Source organism: Calypte anna, chromosome 6 (genome assembly GCF_003957555.1).
Source record: "Calypte anna isolate BGI_N300 chromosome 6, bCalAnn1_v1.p, whole genome shotgun sequence".
Classification (NCBI taxonomy): domain Eukaryota; kingdom Metazoa; phylum Chordata; class Aves; order Apodiformes; family Trochilidae; genus Calypte; species Calypte anna.
The window spans coordinates 32037432-32053197 of NC_044252.1; the positions used below are offsets into that span (position 1 = coordinate 32037432).

The 15766-nt window shown below is 42.0% G+C and overlaps 1 protein-coding gene across 1 annotated transcript in view; it reads right to left on the bottom strand.

Moving 5' to 3' along the window:
* The window catches only part of CPXM2 (carboxypeptidase X, M14 family member 2), a 63359-nt gene extending 58719 nt beyond the window's left edge, over positions 1–4640 (bottom strand). The window contains exons 1-2 of the mRNA XM_008491750.2: positions 4524–4640; positions 1384–1717 (exon numbers count right to left, since the gene is read on the bottom strand). Coding sequence (XP_008489972.2) covers positions 1384–1717; positions 4524–4640 — 451 coding nt within the window. The remainder of the gene's footprint in view (positions 1–1383; positions 1718–4523) is intronic.
* Positions 4641–15766: the final 11126 nt, after the last annotated feature.

Genomic DNA, 15766 nt, shown 5'->3' on the forward strand with positions numbered 1-15766 from the left:
GCTGGGAACCTATTGCATTCTGTGTTTCCATGGAAGAGTTCAAGGCCAGGTTGGATGGGGTTTGGAGCTGGTGGAGGTGTCTCTGCCCATGGCAGGAGTTGGGACTGGATGAGCTTTAAGGTCCCTTCCAACCCAAACCAGTCTGGGATTCTGTGATCTGTGACTTGTGCCTTGATTTTCACCAGCAATGCAGGCTGCCTGCCCCACAGATGGGCTCCCAGATTGCAGAAATATATTTTCTCCTCTCTATTACTCCAAAGACTTGTATCTTCGCTAATCAAAGCCTAATTAATTCCTTTTTGTGCTAACATCAAATTGTAAAGACCCGATTTACTATCTGCTAGATGTCACCAGGAAAAGTCCAGAGGAGCAACCCCTGCTCCTCTGCTTTGCCACCACCTCTGGTGCTGGCTCTAAACAGCAAACTCTGTGCATTTGCCCCAGCTGATGACATCCAACTTTTCCTCCTGAAGTAAAGGGGAATTCAGCTGTAGAGGAGTGGGGTTTGGCTCCTCTGAAGTTCCTCACACAGCCCAATCTCACCCCAAAATATCCCAGACCCGTTCAATACCTACCCCACATTTAGGAAAACCCAAGACAAATTACTCCTCTCTCAGGGTGCTGCAATTAATTCATATATATATAATTCATATAATAATTCATAACAGATGGGTGGTAAAAGCTGATCAAGTTTCTGCAAACTTTATTAATTGCATATTTTCATGCAGTCCAACACAGAAACTAGAAAATGGGATTAAGGGTGGCCTTTTCTTAATAGAAGGCACTGCTTTTTTTTTTTTTTGTTTGTTTGGTTTATTTTACAGCTCAGTAATTAAGTTGAGCTTGTTATGGTTTGGACTTTTACAGGAAGATCTTTGTTTACATCTCATCCTCTGGAGGGCTTTAAAGGGAAACATCAAAGAAATGCACTGCTTTGTGAGGAAAATTAATCCAGGAGCCTCTCTTAGATGAAAAGGACAAGGGATAAAGTAAGGTGTTACCATCCACAATCAGCTTTTACCCCAGAACCTTTCTACTTTTGGTTATGGAACAGCAGCTTTAACAGCAAACCAGTTGTCAAGTGCAATTAAGGAAGAAAAGTTGATATACAAGCTAGAGCACAGCATAATTAATACATTGGCAGGCTGAAATCTCTCTGCTTGATGAGGAGAGGGTTAAAAAGGGTTAAAAATTTAGAAAAGTTCTGCAGATCTGTTCTGTGGGATATTAAAATTGAATGTGTTGTCATCATCATCACCACGAGCACATTTATGGTTATTAATACCCAGGCTGCTGTTCACTGGGTATTCATAAATGGTAAAAGTCAGAGTCAGCATGAGATTCAGCAGCCTCCAAGCTTTGGAGAAGGAGGTGGAAAGTTACCTGGTGGAGTTTCAAGAATGGCTTTTCCCTTTTTGCCGTTTTTCTTCGGTTTTAACTCTTTCCTTCTGGGTTTGAACCCTGGGTGCTCCTCTCTCTCTACAGCCCGGCCGGGTCCTTCTTCTCCAGGTTGCTCCGTGAAAGGGAAAAACTCTTCACCAGGATAAGAAAAAGAATAATAATGATCTCTGTTGCTAATCTCCTGCAGGTAATAATCCTGATCATCCATGGGTACAGCCTGGGACACATCCCCCACCAACACCAGCCCAAAGGCACAGACAGCAAGGCAGAGCAAAGAACATGAGCTTTCCTTGCTGAGGGCAATCATAATCCTTTGCTATTTTTTTGATTTTTTTTTTTTAAGAAACCTCTTCTGCAAATCCCAGAACTTATTTTTTGGAAATCGGGGGAGCAACCAGAAACCTTCTCCTCCTATCTCAGCAGAGGCAGAAGAGCTCGACTGTAAATAAAAGAAGGAAAAAAAGCAAAATGCCTCCGTGTTGGGCGACTTTCACCCAAGTTGCGAGGAGCCGAGCGGGACGGAGGCTGGGGAGGAGGGAGGGGGAAGGATGCATGTGATCCTCAGCCTCTCCAGCCAGCCAAGCTCTCCTCTCCTCCAGCCTTTGGCAGGTGGGATCTCCAGCACGGTTTAGCTCACTGCTTTTCCTCTCCTGCCTTTCATTATTTTCTTTTTGGTTCGTGCTGCTTTTGTCCAAAAAAAAAGCTGAGTTACAAGAGAGTTTCAGCTAAACCCCTCTCACCCCCTCCTGAAGTTTTTCTTTAGTCTTCCCGCCTCCAGCTGATCCAAGAGAGCTTTTATTCACACAAAAGTAAACTTGGCAGCCAGCCCTTCCCTCCCAGCCTGTGTCCCAAAGTGTTTCCCTCCCCTCCTGGGTCCCAAAGTGTTTCACTCCCCTGGGAGATGCTGTGCAGATGGGGGTGGGCACAAGAGCTGGGGATGAGCCTTGCATGTACTGAAATATATGTGCTGGTGTCCCCCTTGTAGCAAATAACTTTTTTTTGTTTGTTTTTAACGTTTGTGTTGTATTCCCTGTCAAGGTTTTTTGCTGTTTCATAGGGGGCTTTTTCAGCTTTTAAAAAGTAGGATTCCTCTTCAGGATCAATCTCAGACTCCCTTGGTTATATTTATACATTTATAACTCTTGTATAGCTTTTATATGAGTTAAATTACTTACATATACTTTATATATAAAGAAAACTATATATATATATATATCATATATACTAAATATGTTTTAAAGTCCAATATATGTTATATATAACTAATACAGCTCAACACATAACATATGCCAATTTACAAGAGGCTTCTTCCAGGGTACCTGGGAGTTCCCTGGACTCAGCCCAACTGAAAACAAGACAAGACATGTTCCAGCAGCCCTTTTTCTTCCTCTTTTGGGGATGGATCCTGACTTTTGTTCTCTCTGAAACATCTTCTGAGCAGATGAGGATGCATTGTGCTGGCAGCTGCACACATGCAACCCAGAGTTGTTAATGGAATCAATTTGTCTGAGAATAAAATAATCACCTTCCATCTTTTTCCTACCTCTAAAGAAACCTTCAGTGCTGAAGGTGGTTTTAGAAATATAATTGAAATATCATATTTCAATGAAAATATCCCTATTTTCATTATGTATATTCTATGTCTTGCCACTGTCCAGTCAGCGTGGTGAAAGGATTACAGCTGTTACCCCACTTTTTATTCTCCTTTTGCAATCCTTTTTCGTGTGTTTCTCATAACTTTAACACCCTAATAAGCCTAATCTCATACCTCAGTACCTATAAATTTTGTTATATCTCTTTTCCAGACTGTGGAGGATCCAGTTTCATATATTTTATGATAATCCTTCCTTTCTTACTCCCAAAGTAATGTAGTGACAATATTGTGTCAATATTATCTCTCCATTTATACAAACAAAACTATGTTTTCACTCACAATTCTATTTCCATCCTTTAGTTTTACATTTTTTTAAAATCTGAAGACTATGATTTTTCTATTTTAAATACAGTTTTCACTTTCTAGAACCAGAATAAAATAAATCTACTTTGTTTTTGCAGAGATTTACTGAACTGGTCCTACCTTCTGAGGGGAGAGCACAAGCTACAGAAAACATGGATAATTCTGTTCCCATTTGCAGCACAGTTACTCCTTGGCAAATATTTTGGGCAGGCACAGACCTAGAGAGGGAACAGAAAGAGATTTTTCCATGACATCCTTAATGACCTCTTTTATGGGTAACTAAAGGGGCTTGAGCTGCAAATTATTATTTAACTTCCTGCAGTAGTCAAAGAAGGATACATAGAAACAGAAGATTTGCATTTCCAAGAAAAACACAAAGTATTTTCATAAAAGAAAGACTCAAGTGGAGATTACTTGAGGAATGTGGTTTGGGGGAATATTATATTATTTTGTAAACTTCACATGTGTAGAGTTCAATAATGTATGCATGTAAACATCCTGTGTTTTCTTTCCCATACAATACCCTTTCTAAAAAAAAACCACTGTACCTGCATGCTACAGCAGCAAAAATCTTCTCCTGCAAGTATCAGACCTCTACATACTTAATAAATGTAAAAAAAAAAAATCCATTTAGGTGATACAAATCCACCCAAATATTACCTAGATGACCCATCCCATTACCTTATTATTCAGGCATCCAACAACTCATTGCTTTGTGTTCCTGTTACTTAAGTGAGGTGGTGATGGTAAAATTAGGGGACAAATCATGTGCCAGCAGTGTTTCATCTCATCCTTTCATCTCTCCCCTAATATGTTCTGCATTTCCTGGCAGGTTACAAGCAAAGGCCCCAAAGCAGTGAAGATCCCAGTGAAGTTTCCGTGGATTGCTGTTAACTCAGAGTCCCCTCTAAGGGGCTCCTCACCCAGTGGTCTGAGATGCAAAACCACCACAGGGTTAAGGGTTGGACTTGGTGATCTTAAAGGTCTTTTCCACCCAAAAAGATGCTATGATTTACTTACCTTAAGAAAGATCTATTCACCCAAACGTACCTAATCAGTACCTATTCCTGGCTCTTGATCTGTGTTGATTACCAACCCCCCAGTGTTTCTTTCTCTTGGATTTCCATACATTCTGGGTATGCCCTGCTGCTCCTTCCAGACTCACCTCTGGTTCTGAGAGTGCATTCAGCCAGCTGGGGCCACACAAACCTCTGTCTCTAGGCAAAATTTTGGTCTTCCTCACCATAAGATGTTTTAGCCATTTTTTTCTCTCAGTCAGCATCCTGTGAACATAGGAAAAGGAGGTGTTTTTTCTTCTTAGAGTTGCACTGGAGTATTAAGTTGACTGAAGCCTCGGATGTTTAGCCTGTGGAGCAGCAAGACAGCTATTAAAAACTTGCAGCTGGTGTGGAAGGAGATAAAGCAATTTAATAATTTTGTAGAACTGTAACCAGCAATATCCTCCCCCCTGCACTGACTCCAGTAAGAACCTCTACACTTCACTTAAAATCTTTGTCCTGCAGAAGAAAAACACAAGATACTGCTACCTGCAGGGCTTTCTCCCTCTGCTCCCATAAAGTATTTCTTTGCAAGGTGAGGGTTTACCCTCTAAGCTAAGATTTCTCAGTTTCTCTGTATTTTGAGCCAGTTTCAAGACCAGCTCTGGCAGAGGAGCCACTCCCAGCTCCCCCTCACCACGAGACACAGGCAAAAGGTTTATCTCCAACCCCCTGAGCTGGATGTCCTGCCCTATACTTCCCTGCCACTACTTCCCAGGGAAGCAGTGGATTCTCTGTCCCTGGAGATACTTCAAAAGAGCCTGGATGTGGCACTCAGTGCCATGGGCTGGGAACTGCAGCAGTAGTGGATCAAGGGTTGGACTTGATGATCTCTGAGGTCCCTTCCAGCCCAGTCAATTCTATGATTCTATATGAGCCACCCTGTCCTGCCCTCCTTATGCCTTGCCATGCTGTTTCCCAGATCTTTTTTCACATCTCCCATTTTGATGGTAAGCAGCTCCAGCAGAATTAGTGGTTCCTCTTTGGGTTCTAGTCCTCACTGGGCTCTTCTCCTCTCACCTCTGCAGTCTTGTTTCTCCCTCCCAAGTTGTCCACAACCCCAACTTCATGAAGTTCAAGATTCAGGGATGCATTTTTACAGAAGGGATGTGGAGGGGTGTGCAAGCACTGTCCTGCTGCAAGATCCTCACTGGTATTTATACTGCACAAGGACCACACCTTTGTGCTTAATTCAACCTCTGAGGGCTTCCAGCTCCTCCAACTTCTCCCCTGGAATATGGGCATAATTTTAATTGGAGAAAAGCCTTGTGGTTGGAAAGAAAAGATGAAGAAATAGGCATTTCTCTTTCCTTGCCATTCCAGGGTAAGTGTCTGAGGTAGCACATAAGGTTTCTATATGCCTTGGCAACACAACAATGCTAAAAATAACTTTTCCTTCCCCACACCAATAAAGTTTCTGTTCCTTTTGTACTGCAGGTCTGTAGTAAATCACGGAGCAAGAAAATGGAATTACCCTTCTTAAACAGTCATTTTCTTTCCCTCATAAAGCATTTACCCCTGCTGTCAACAAGGTCAAACCATCTGGGAGGGAATGGGAACCTAAAACTGGCCCTGGGGAATACAAGATAAACTGTATTGCAGATTTCTGTGTCTCTCTGTGGCCTCTTTCTTACATATGTAACAGAGACAGCCACTAGCTACCTGTCCTTCTGCTTCCCTGCCTCCATCCCTGGGCTATCCAGGTGTTTGAGAGCTTGGGTGCTCTTGGTGGGAAGGCAGAGCCTTGACAAAGTGGAACAGATAACAGATTTTTCCCATGGAGACATTTTACTCATTTTTAAAGAGGTTTCTGCCTTTAAAAGAAATCTTACCAGGTGAGGAATGCCAAAAATAAATGGGGTTTTCACATTTGTCTCTGAGCATAACCAAGGATGGTAGAAAATGGGAGTGTAACGAGGAGCCAGCTGGGCTCCCCTCCTTCCCAGGCTGCTGCTTCCTTAAGGAAAAACAGCTTTTAAAATAAACTGATGGCATTAATGAAGGAAATTATTTCTTTCAGCAGTTGCTTGTTTGAACTGGTTAGAAATGCAGCATCCATCCTGAGTGGGTAAATTAGCTCAGTGTATTCTCTCAAACTTTTCTGGTAACAACATGACCTTCAGATAATCATTCAGCATCTTGCCTTTGTGCTTCTGGCTGAAGAAGGAGCTCAGATTGCCATGGAAACAAAAGTTCCTTGTTTTCTTCTACTTCCCTGAACTATATCGTGTTCAGGATATGAACTTTTTTCTTAGCATGAAATGGAATTGTAGGGTTTTCATATTTGGAGCAGCCCAAAGTCATCACCTGAGATGATGTCTCAGTTCACAGCAGAAATGTTTTGAACGTGGAGCAGATGCTGCACCCATCACTGTTTTTATTTAGGGATATCTAGATCAGATACCTCTGCATCAGTCCATTTCTGCTGGAAAAACTGAAAAAATCCCAATAGATGCTTTTCCAGAGGTTTTTTTTACTTTTTCTTTCCTTGCTGAGCAGACCAGAAGTAACAGCAGTTTAAGGCAATGTTAACCAGTGACAAAAAAACCCCAAAAAACCCACAATAGGAATTCCTGGCATTTTTGCAAAGAATGCAATAGTTCTTTTTCTTTTTTTATATGATGGGAATTACATTTCTTCATGTCCCAGACAGCCTGGAGATTTTATATTGGCAACACAATGCTTTGGCATTTGGCAGCCACCTCTGGGTCAAAGCCAGCAGGATTATCACTAGGAAAGGGACTGAAGAGGCTCCCTTGTGATTCAAAAAAATAGAAAAACTCTAATGCTAGCAGGGCAAAAAGAACAAATAGATTTTTTTTTTCCTAATATTATTTAGTTTTAGTTGCTTAATCAGCATTTGAAAGACTGTAGGTCTGCCTTAGTTAATGGTTTAGAGTTTTTGGGGTTTTTTTTCATTGTTCAAAAATGAGCAAGTTTATCATAGCATGTGGTTATTATTTTAAAATTATGATTACTATGAGTTTAGGCTGCATTTTATTTCAACTGTGAGACTGAGCCAGCATTAAGAGAGCAGAGATGAGTGGATGACAGTGGTTTTATGATCTAGTTGGAGAAAATGGGACAAAATACCCCCCCCTGTGCACACTGCCGGGCTGTGGGTGATGTGTGGCTGGAACTTCATTTTTGGGTAACTTGTATGAAAAGAGCCACTTCCAGCAGATCCCCACCAACATCACCTGCCTGCCAACATTTGAATTGCAAAAAAAAAAAAATAATGACTCTCACATTTCAGTCTGGTATTTCCTGGACCAAAAATATTGCTGAGCGTGAGCCGTGTGTTTAACACATCCCAGGCAGCAGCAGGGAAACAGAATGCAGAGGGGTCTGAAAGCAAAGCTACACACAGGACATTTTTCCTGGGATTCATGCACTCTCCACAGCCTGAGAACTCATGGACAATAGTCTGGTGGGGACTGAAGATGACACAGAAATTCCTTAGTCAAGCTAAACACAACAATCTGGCAAATGCAACAACTTCAGAGAGTAGTCCTGAAAAATTCTGGATTTAAGGATTGTGTTTTAAAGACAGAAGAGCAAGGAGTTATTCCTTCTGCATGCCAGCAGTATTTGTGTCTGTGATTCATTTGGGCAAATAAATCTGTAATGTGGTCCTTCAGATAACTCTGTCTCTGCAAAGCTTACATCCAAATCCAAAGGGATTCAATGGAATTTAGTGAAGTTCCATTATTTAGAGTTAATCCATTGATTTGGCAGTGGGAACATCTGATTTTATTTACATTCAGAATCACCTATTTTTGACAATATGGTGGAAGCACCTCCCATAATGTGTTCCCAATTGTGAAAACAATGAAAATGCAAGAATTCATGGGGAAGAAAAGCTCTGAAATGAGTTTCCATTTGTCACACAGAACACATCAAGGGTTCATCTCTGATTTAAATTACCAGCTATGCCAATATAATTTCACAGCTGGGTAATAATCTTGTTCTAACTTGACTTATAGCCATTAAAAAGGGCTTGTGCCAGCACATTGGACAAATCTGTTTGAGAGGTGAAGTGGTGGGCTCTAAACAGGCAGTGAAGCTTCAATGCTCTGCAGGTGTTTACTAAAATGCAACATAAGAGAAATGGCAAAGTTCATCTCACAAATGCACCAAGATGTTTTCCCACCTAAGTCTTTGGCACTAATTCTGCCAAGGAAGCAAGAGGGTGAAAATTGCTTTCCATTTTTAAATACATCTTAATTACAGAATCACAGAATGGTTTGGAATGCTTGAAAGAGACCCTAAAGATCATCAAATCCAACCCCCCTGCATGGGCAGGGACATCTCCCACCAGCCCAGGTTGCTCCAAGCCCCATCCAGCTTGGATTTGAACACCTCCAGGCAGGAGGAAATCAACAACCTCCCCAGGAAACCTATTCCAATATCTCACTGCCTTCATGGTGAAGAATTTCTTCTTGATACCTAACCTAAATCTGCCCTCTCTGTTTAAAACTATCACCCCTTACCCTATCACTACCTGCTTTGGTGAAAAGTCTCTCCCCAGTTTCTTAGTTTCTAAAAAAAACATAGAATACCATAGCTTGAAAGGGAACTTTAGGAGACCAGAATCTCCCCTTTTTAATCCCCTTTATAAGTGTAAACTCCCAGCTCTCTATGGCAGGGTTTATTTTGCACAGTGTGGTTGTACATCCCACCCCCTGATGGGATCAGCACTGTCAGAGATGTTATTGACTTCAACAGTTACATTATAAAGAGTATCACCAGCATTGGTTTTACTGAATTTGAGTTTGGGGAACAGGGAAATGTAGCTAAGCACACTCTGTAGTGCAGCTGAGATGGGGTTTGCTTGTTTAAAACTGGTTATGGAAAATCTGGCTCCAAGCTTATGGAGCCAGATAAGCTTGTCAGCTGGGTAGGGAGTCATTTCCATGAGCATCCATCAGGACTTAAATGGCTTCCCTCAGAAATAATGGTGATAACAATAATAATATTATTTTTTAAAGGAAATCACTTGTGACTAACAGTAAGAAATGCTGTCTCCTTTGCAACAGCATCCAGCCCAGTGATTTTCTTGGTTCTTTTATTGCTACAGCTGAGTAGATAACACAACCAGAACACAACACAGCTTCTGCCCTTTGCATGTGCAAGAGACAAAGGTGGCAAGAAATTCCCAGAAATGCCCCAGATTTTCTGGTGTGTGGTTTCCATACCCTTAAGAAGACAGAGGAAGAGGAGGAGGGCAGACTGCCCAAAGCTCTTTCTGAACGAGCTTCCAGACACACAGGCAGCACATCAAACAGAAAGGGCTTTTATAGGCATCTGTGATTTAAATCCCATTTATTCATCTGAAGGGCAGAGGAAAAAGGAAACTTCACTCCTGATACCTGTCCTACCAATGAAGTCACCACGTGTGGAGTTCCTCCTGCAGCTGAGAACATCTGGGGCTTTTCAGCAGCTGTGGGGATGTGCTGTGACTTTTTCATCAGCTGATACCAACACAGCCTCAGGCAGCAAATCTCCTGCCCTGGATTTTTATGATGAGCCAAGCTGTCAGCCACTTCTTTCTTTAATCCCTAAGCTGCAATTCATTCGTTTCTTGATCCAGCAGATCCAGTCTGCTTCCAGACCTCAGTGAGCAGGGTGGGAAAAGTCCCTTCCTGTCCTTCATTCCTGAGTGAAGGACTCTGAGCCACAAGGAGGAGAATCCTCAGGTAGACACGAGGCTCCTCAGCAGCCAAATCCCTGGACACCTCCTCCCATATCTCAACAACTCCCTTCAGGGCAGTGTTGGTTATTCAAGACACCCAAGAATCATCTCAGCCAAACCAAGGGGTTCCCAGTGTGATATGTTCCTGGGGGAAATATTTTGTGTCCTGTGCCATAACCACAAACATCTATTGCCTCCAGAGTTCCACAAGGAACTCTGAGCAACCTGAGGGCCAACACAAGGAGAGAAAAGGACAGGATGTCTCTAGAAAGTTTGTAGCAGTTGTTTCTTCACCTGATTAATGGGAAATCAGCTTCGGAAGTTGAGGTCAGCTAAAGGATCACCTGCAGCTTCTTTCTACAAGTTTCATTTCCATCATAGATCCCAGGCTAATGGGCTACAGCAGAGCAACTTTAGCTTCACCTTCCTTGATCTTGGAAAATCTGGGTAATGGTATGAAGTGGGGGTTTATTTCCCATAAATGATTTCTATAAGGAGGCCAACCTTGTAACTGCAATGGAAAGTATTTGTTTCTTGTTATTTCACCCAATCGTGGGTACATTCCTCCTGCCTAAGAATGTCACAAAAGAAAAAAAAAAAGACTTAAAAGGCAATGTTGAAAACACCCTGGAAAACACCAAAAGCCTAAAGCGAAGCAGAAAGGCAAAGCAAGACACTGTGAATTCCAGACAGGCAGCTGAATTCCACAGATAGTCATTAATCTAGGAAAAAAACAACTTGCAATTTCTAAGACTGTTGGAAACAGGTACTGGTTGTTATGAATTCAAACTCTCCAGCATTTAAATACTGACCCCTACACAAAGACCACAGCCAGGGCTCATCTATGGCAGGAGAAAGGAACCCCATGCCAGGCTCCAGGTGCAAACCACAACCTCATCCCACCTGTGACATGGCAACCATCCCTCCCAGCTCGAATTTACAAGCAGTTTCTTTTCAAAAAGCTCTAATGAGATGGTGTTTACAGAGCCCTGCTTGGGCACATCATGGTTCCAGGAGCCCAAGCACTGCCCAGCACGCAGCCCCACAGTGCCAGGGCAAGCAGCCAGCTCTGGGCTCCATCAGACCCCCAAAACCTCCTTAATTTGCATTAATTAACAACCCCCTGTATTTCTATCTCAATTCCCTTTCAGAGAACAGTTATTTGATTGCTTGGTCCTTAATGCCATCATTTCTTCCTTCCATTTATCACAGCACCTCAATTTTTTCCCCAATAGCTGTTTGCTTTTTTTTTTTCCTGAGAAAACAGGATGAAAACAGAAGGTTTTCTTATCAGCCCAACAACAGTCTACTGAGGTAATATTGCCTTTACAGACTGACATTATTTCTTGGTCTGTCAGACTCCTGCATTTCTTTGTCAGAAAATAAATGTCTGCACTCTAAAGAAAAGTCTAAAAAGGGGCAGTTGTCATTCTGGTCTCTTTGGAGTGGACTGTAATTTTCTTCCCATAAATAAAATACCCAAAAGCTATTAATTCTGGAGAATCAGAAGTGCATGTTCCTCTTTAAACAGATAAGCAGAAACTGTACACTCTGAAAATCAGATTTAGGACTTGAGACAAGAAAACATTTCCCACCCCCTCTAAGTTTCTCCCTTTCATCCAGACACAGCAGCTCCTTATAGGATTTTCCCTTTCTCCTGATTCTTTGCACTACCAAGAATCCATGGTCCAGGTTCAATATTATTAGAAGCTGTTGAATTAGGAATATTAATGAATAAATTGTCTATAAGGGGTGCTCCATCACCCAAACAAGGAGAAGGCAGGAAAAATCTTGGCATCTCTTAAAATAGTGTCACCTTCTTTCAGCCTGTTGTCCAAATCCTCTTGAAAACCCTACAGTTTGTAAACTACTTCCCAGTTTGACAGCCATCCTGTATAAAAAAGGGACTGTGAGATTCTCCCTCCTCCTAATACAACTTCTGAGGTCTCAGTGCAAATACCCTGGCTAAAACGATGATAAAACACAGCAGCAGTTCTCCTTTGCCACAAAACAAAACAAAAAAACCCCAGGTAAGTTGCCAACTATATTAATAATTGATTCAGATAAAAGTCACATTCCAGAGTAAACGAGGCAAAACTGAGTATTTATACTTCTCACTGAAATAAGGATATTTCCCCATTGGGGAAATTCATGCAAAGTTTGGAGTTATACTCAAAATATAAGTTTCTGCATACGAGTGCATTCTCTGCATGTTTATAGAAAGGTGTAGGATTACTTAGTGGTTTTCTAAGAGTTTTCTAAATTTGCTGATGTGTACTGTTCCTAAATGTTCAATTATATGATGGGGGCTCTTTTTAAATGTATTTATATATTAATTTATAACTGTACATTTATTTTTATGCCATAGATAGAACATAATACAGATAATTAGGGAACACCTGTAATAGATAGCATGGATGAAGGTGGGAGCACAGAGGTGGTGCTTGGAAATCCCATTATCAAAGCTGCTGCTGGAAGACAGGTTCTTGGATAGACCTTGGGAGAGGGAAGGGATGGATTTAAGAAGGAAAGGGAAAAGTTTTCTGAAAGCTTTGCAGTTCCTGAATTGAGTGTTAATATCACAAGAGGACCACATTGGACTTCTCACAGGTTTTGTCAGGGCTGTTTTCTCTTGAATTCCTCCCATTTCTGATGTTGGGGAAGTTCCTAACCCTTTGCCCAGCAGCAGGACAAAGTGCTACAGCCAGAGCTGGGGCTGCCCCAAGCCTGATGCTCAGGGTGCCCCTGGCTCAGCTGGACCAGGCACTGCAGAGCATCCTGACCTCCTTTGGGAGAGCTGCTAATGAGCCCTTCAAAATGAGGTCAGGGATTTGGCTTGTTTGGAATTTAATTTTTTTCCCCTAGAAAAACACACAACTGATAATGATGTGCAACTTCTTTCCCCACACTTATCATTAATTCAGGCTAATTCTGAAGAATGGGCTCATGATCTGGATGGTAAAAATTGTTATAATTGGATATTTAACTCCCTTTCCAGAAGCTCAGAGGAACTGAGCCCTCTTGGACAAAAGCAGCAGAAACTCTTAAAAATGGGTTGACATTCTCAAAGGCTGATGTCACCATGCAGCTTTTCCTAATAAAAGGGTGATGTGTGTGGGCACCTACACTATTAATTAATTCTTCTGTCTGCATGGCTGGGGCCAGTTGATGATTATTAACACTTGTATCACATGATAGTGCTCAGAACTGACCAGCTCCCATTGCTGCTGCTAAATAAATATAGACCAGAACACCAAATAATGAGCAGGAACAGCTGAGCAATCCTTGAAGTACAACATGCAGATGAGCTCCAGAAAAATAGCAATTCAGGGTCATTAAGAAGACACCACGAGTGTCCCTCTCTGTACAGGTGGCCATAGCTTCAGGTTTGGGGTTTTTTTGCTTCTTCATAATATTCATACTCAGTCTAAAAACAATCCCTCCTGTCCAGACCTGTCTGAGTCCTCTGTCTCCCCCCCCCTCCTATTCTGTGACAAGCCCAGAGCTGATGGCTTGATTTAAACTGTAAATAGAATATTTAGAAGATGCCTGGAAAAAAACTACCATGTCCTCCTGAGGGGCAGTGAATCAGCCCTGTGAAGAGCCCAGAAGTCATCTTCATGTGAGAATAGCTGCAGGAGGGTGAAAAGCAGAAAAATCATCTGGTTTTTGATTGCCTCCCCCTGAGTGCTGCCTGTCCAACCCCATCCCAGGCTGGCAACAGGATGTGGAGGTGCCTTGGGGCAGATGTGCTGGGAGAGTCACTGGCAGTTCTCTCACTACTCCTGGTTATTTCAAGAGGAATTAAAGGTAGCAGCTCAGGATTTGGGTTGCTAAACACCAGGTTTCCATCATTTCCCTTTTTTCTCTTTATCTGCTGTTGTGGACAGCCTTCTACTCTCCAGGGCTCCACCACAAGGACATGGGTGGTTTGGAGCTCCCCAGTTGCATGAACTGGTTTTCCCTGAAGCCAGACACAAAGATCAAGCCAAGCATCTGCCTCAAAACCAGAACAGAAACTGCAAGTTTATATAACATAAGAACCCATTGCAATAAAAATTACAATTAGTGCCATTTTAGGGTGACCAAGCTGCTTACAGTGTCTTTCTTCCCACAACCAATGCTCTGGTGCCTGTTAACAAGTTGGCTCAATAATCAATAATCTGAAGTTTATAAAAAATAAGAATATGGGAAAACAAATCATCAGTAACTTGAAAGCTCTGCTGCCTCCATATTCTTTGTCAAAATCCAACCAGCCAGGCCAACTGGAACAAACTCTATTAGAGAAAACATTCTGGCAGTATAGCTATAAAAGCCTAATTAATTAACAAAACAGGCTAATTAGAGAATCAAACTGGGAGTTGATAACAACAGCCTGAGCACTAATAATGTTAATCACATGTGCACAATTAATATGCCTTGAAGACTTGGGCCAATAAATCATAACTTTGGACATATAACTTGAACATGAAGAAAAGATGAGGAGGGGACTGTGAATGGGCTAGAACTGTTCAGATGAAGTGTTGGGCATCAATTAATGCAGGAGGCAGAGAAAAGAAAAATCCAGGGAGATTTCTTCAGTGCCAAGGGTGACAACAACTAAACCAAGGTCATCTCGTGTGGCTCTTTAATTTCAGCTTCTTGAACATTTCCTTGAAATTGTCTCAGGTGTGATGAACACCTTTAAAGGAGATTGGAAATTATATTAATGTATTTATCCATTAATAAGGAAAGCAGCTGCAAGGTCCATACATGTTGATGTATGAGATGCTGAGAGCCATCAGTGCTGCTATGTACACTGGGTGTGATGGCTCAAACTCTTCACCCAAGACTGAAGGACATGGAGGAATATATTGGGAATATATTGCTGTAAAGCTGCTGCACAGGAAATTATTATTTCATTCTTGCCTAAGTTTTCCAACCAATTATTTTGGTTGGAAAGGAGTTTGGAATTCATCTTAGCCAGCACCTTTTTTAACTGAGGATGCTTCATAGACTCAGGACCTTGGAAGACAAGAGCAGAAATGAGAGATGTGAATGAGATGCAGAAAGTTTGCACCCTTGGCAGTGGCTGAATTCATCATGACCTCAACTAAATGACTGGCACCTCCATGCTATCTCTATTTTTAGGTACAATTTGTCTTCTCTCAGCAGGTCAAGAATTAGGAAAGTGATCTGATAGACTTTGCATCTAAACAATACAAAGCAGTCTTACTGACTGGGAGACTCTGCACCACTTCTAGATCAGAACTTGGTATTAATGTTTTGTCCTTGGTGTCAAGGAATTTCTCAAAATAAAGTAACTGGGTTTTTTTGTGCATAAAATAGAATCATAGAATCGACTGGGTTGGAAGGGACCTCAGAGATCATCAAGTCCAACCCTTGATCCACTCCCACTGCAGTTCCCAGCCCATGGCACTGAGTGCCACATCCAGTCTCTTCTGATATCTCCAGACACAGAGAATCCACTACTTCCCTGGGCAGCCCATTCCAATGCCTGATCACCCTCTCCAGAAAGAAATTCTTTCTCATCTCCAACCTAAACCTCCCCTGGCACAACTTGAGACCCTGCCCTCTTGTCTTGCTGAGAGTTGCCTGGGAAAAGAGACCAACCCCGCCCTGGCTCCAACCTCCTTTCAGGGAGTTGGAGAGAGT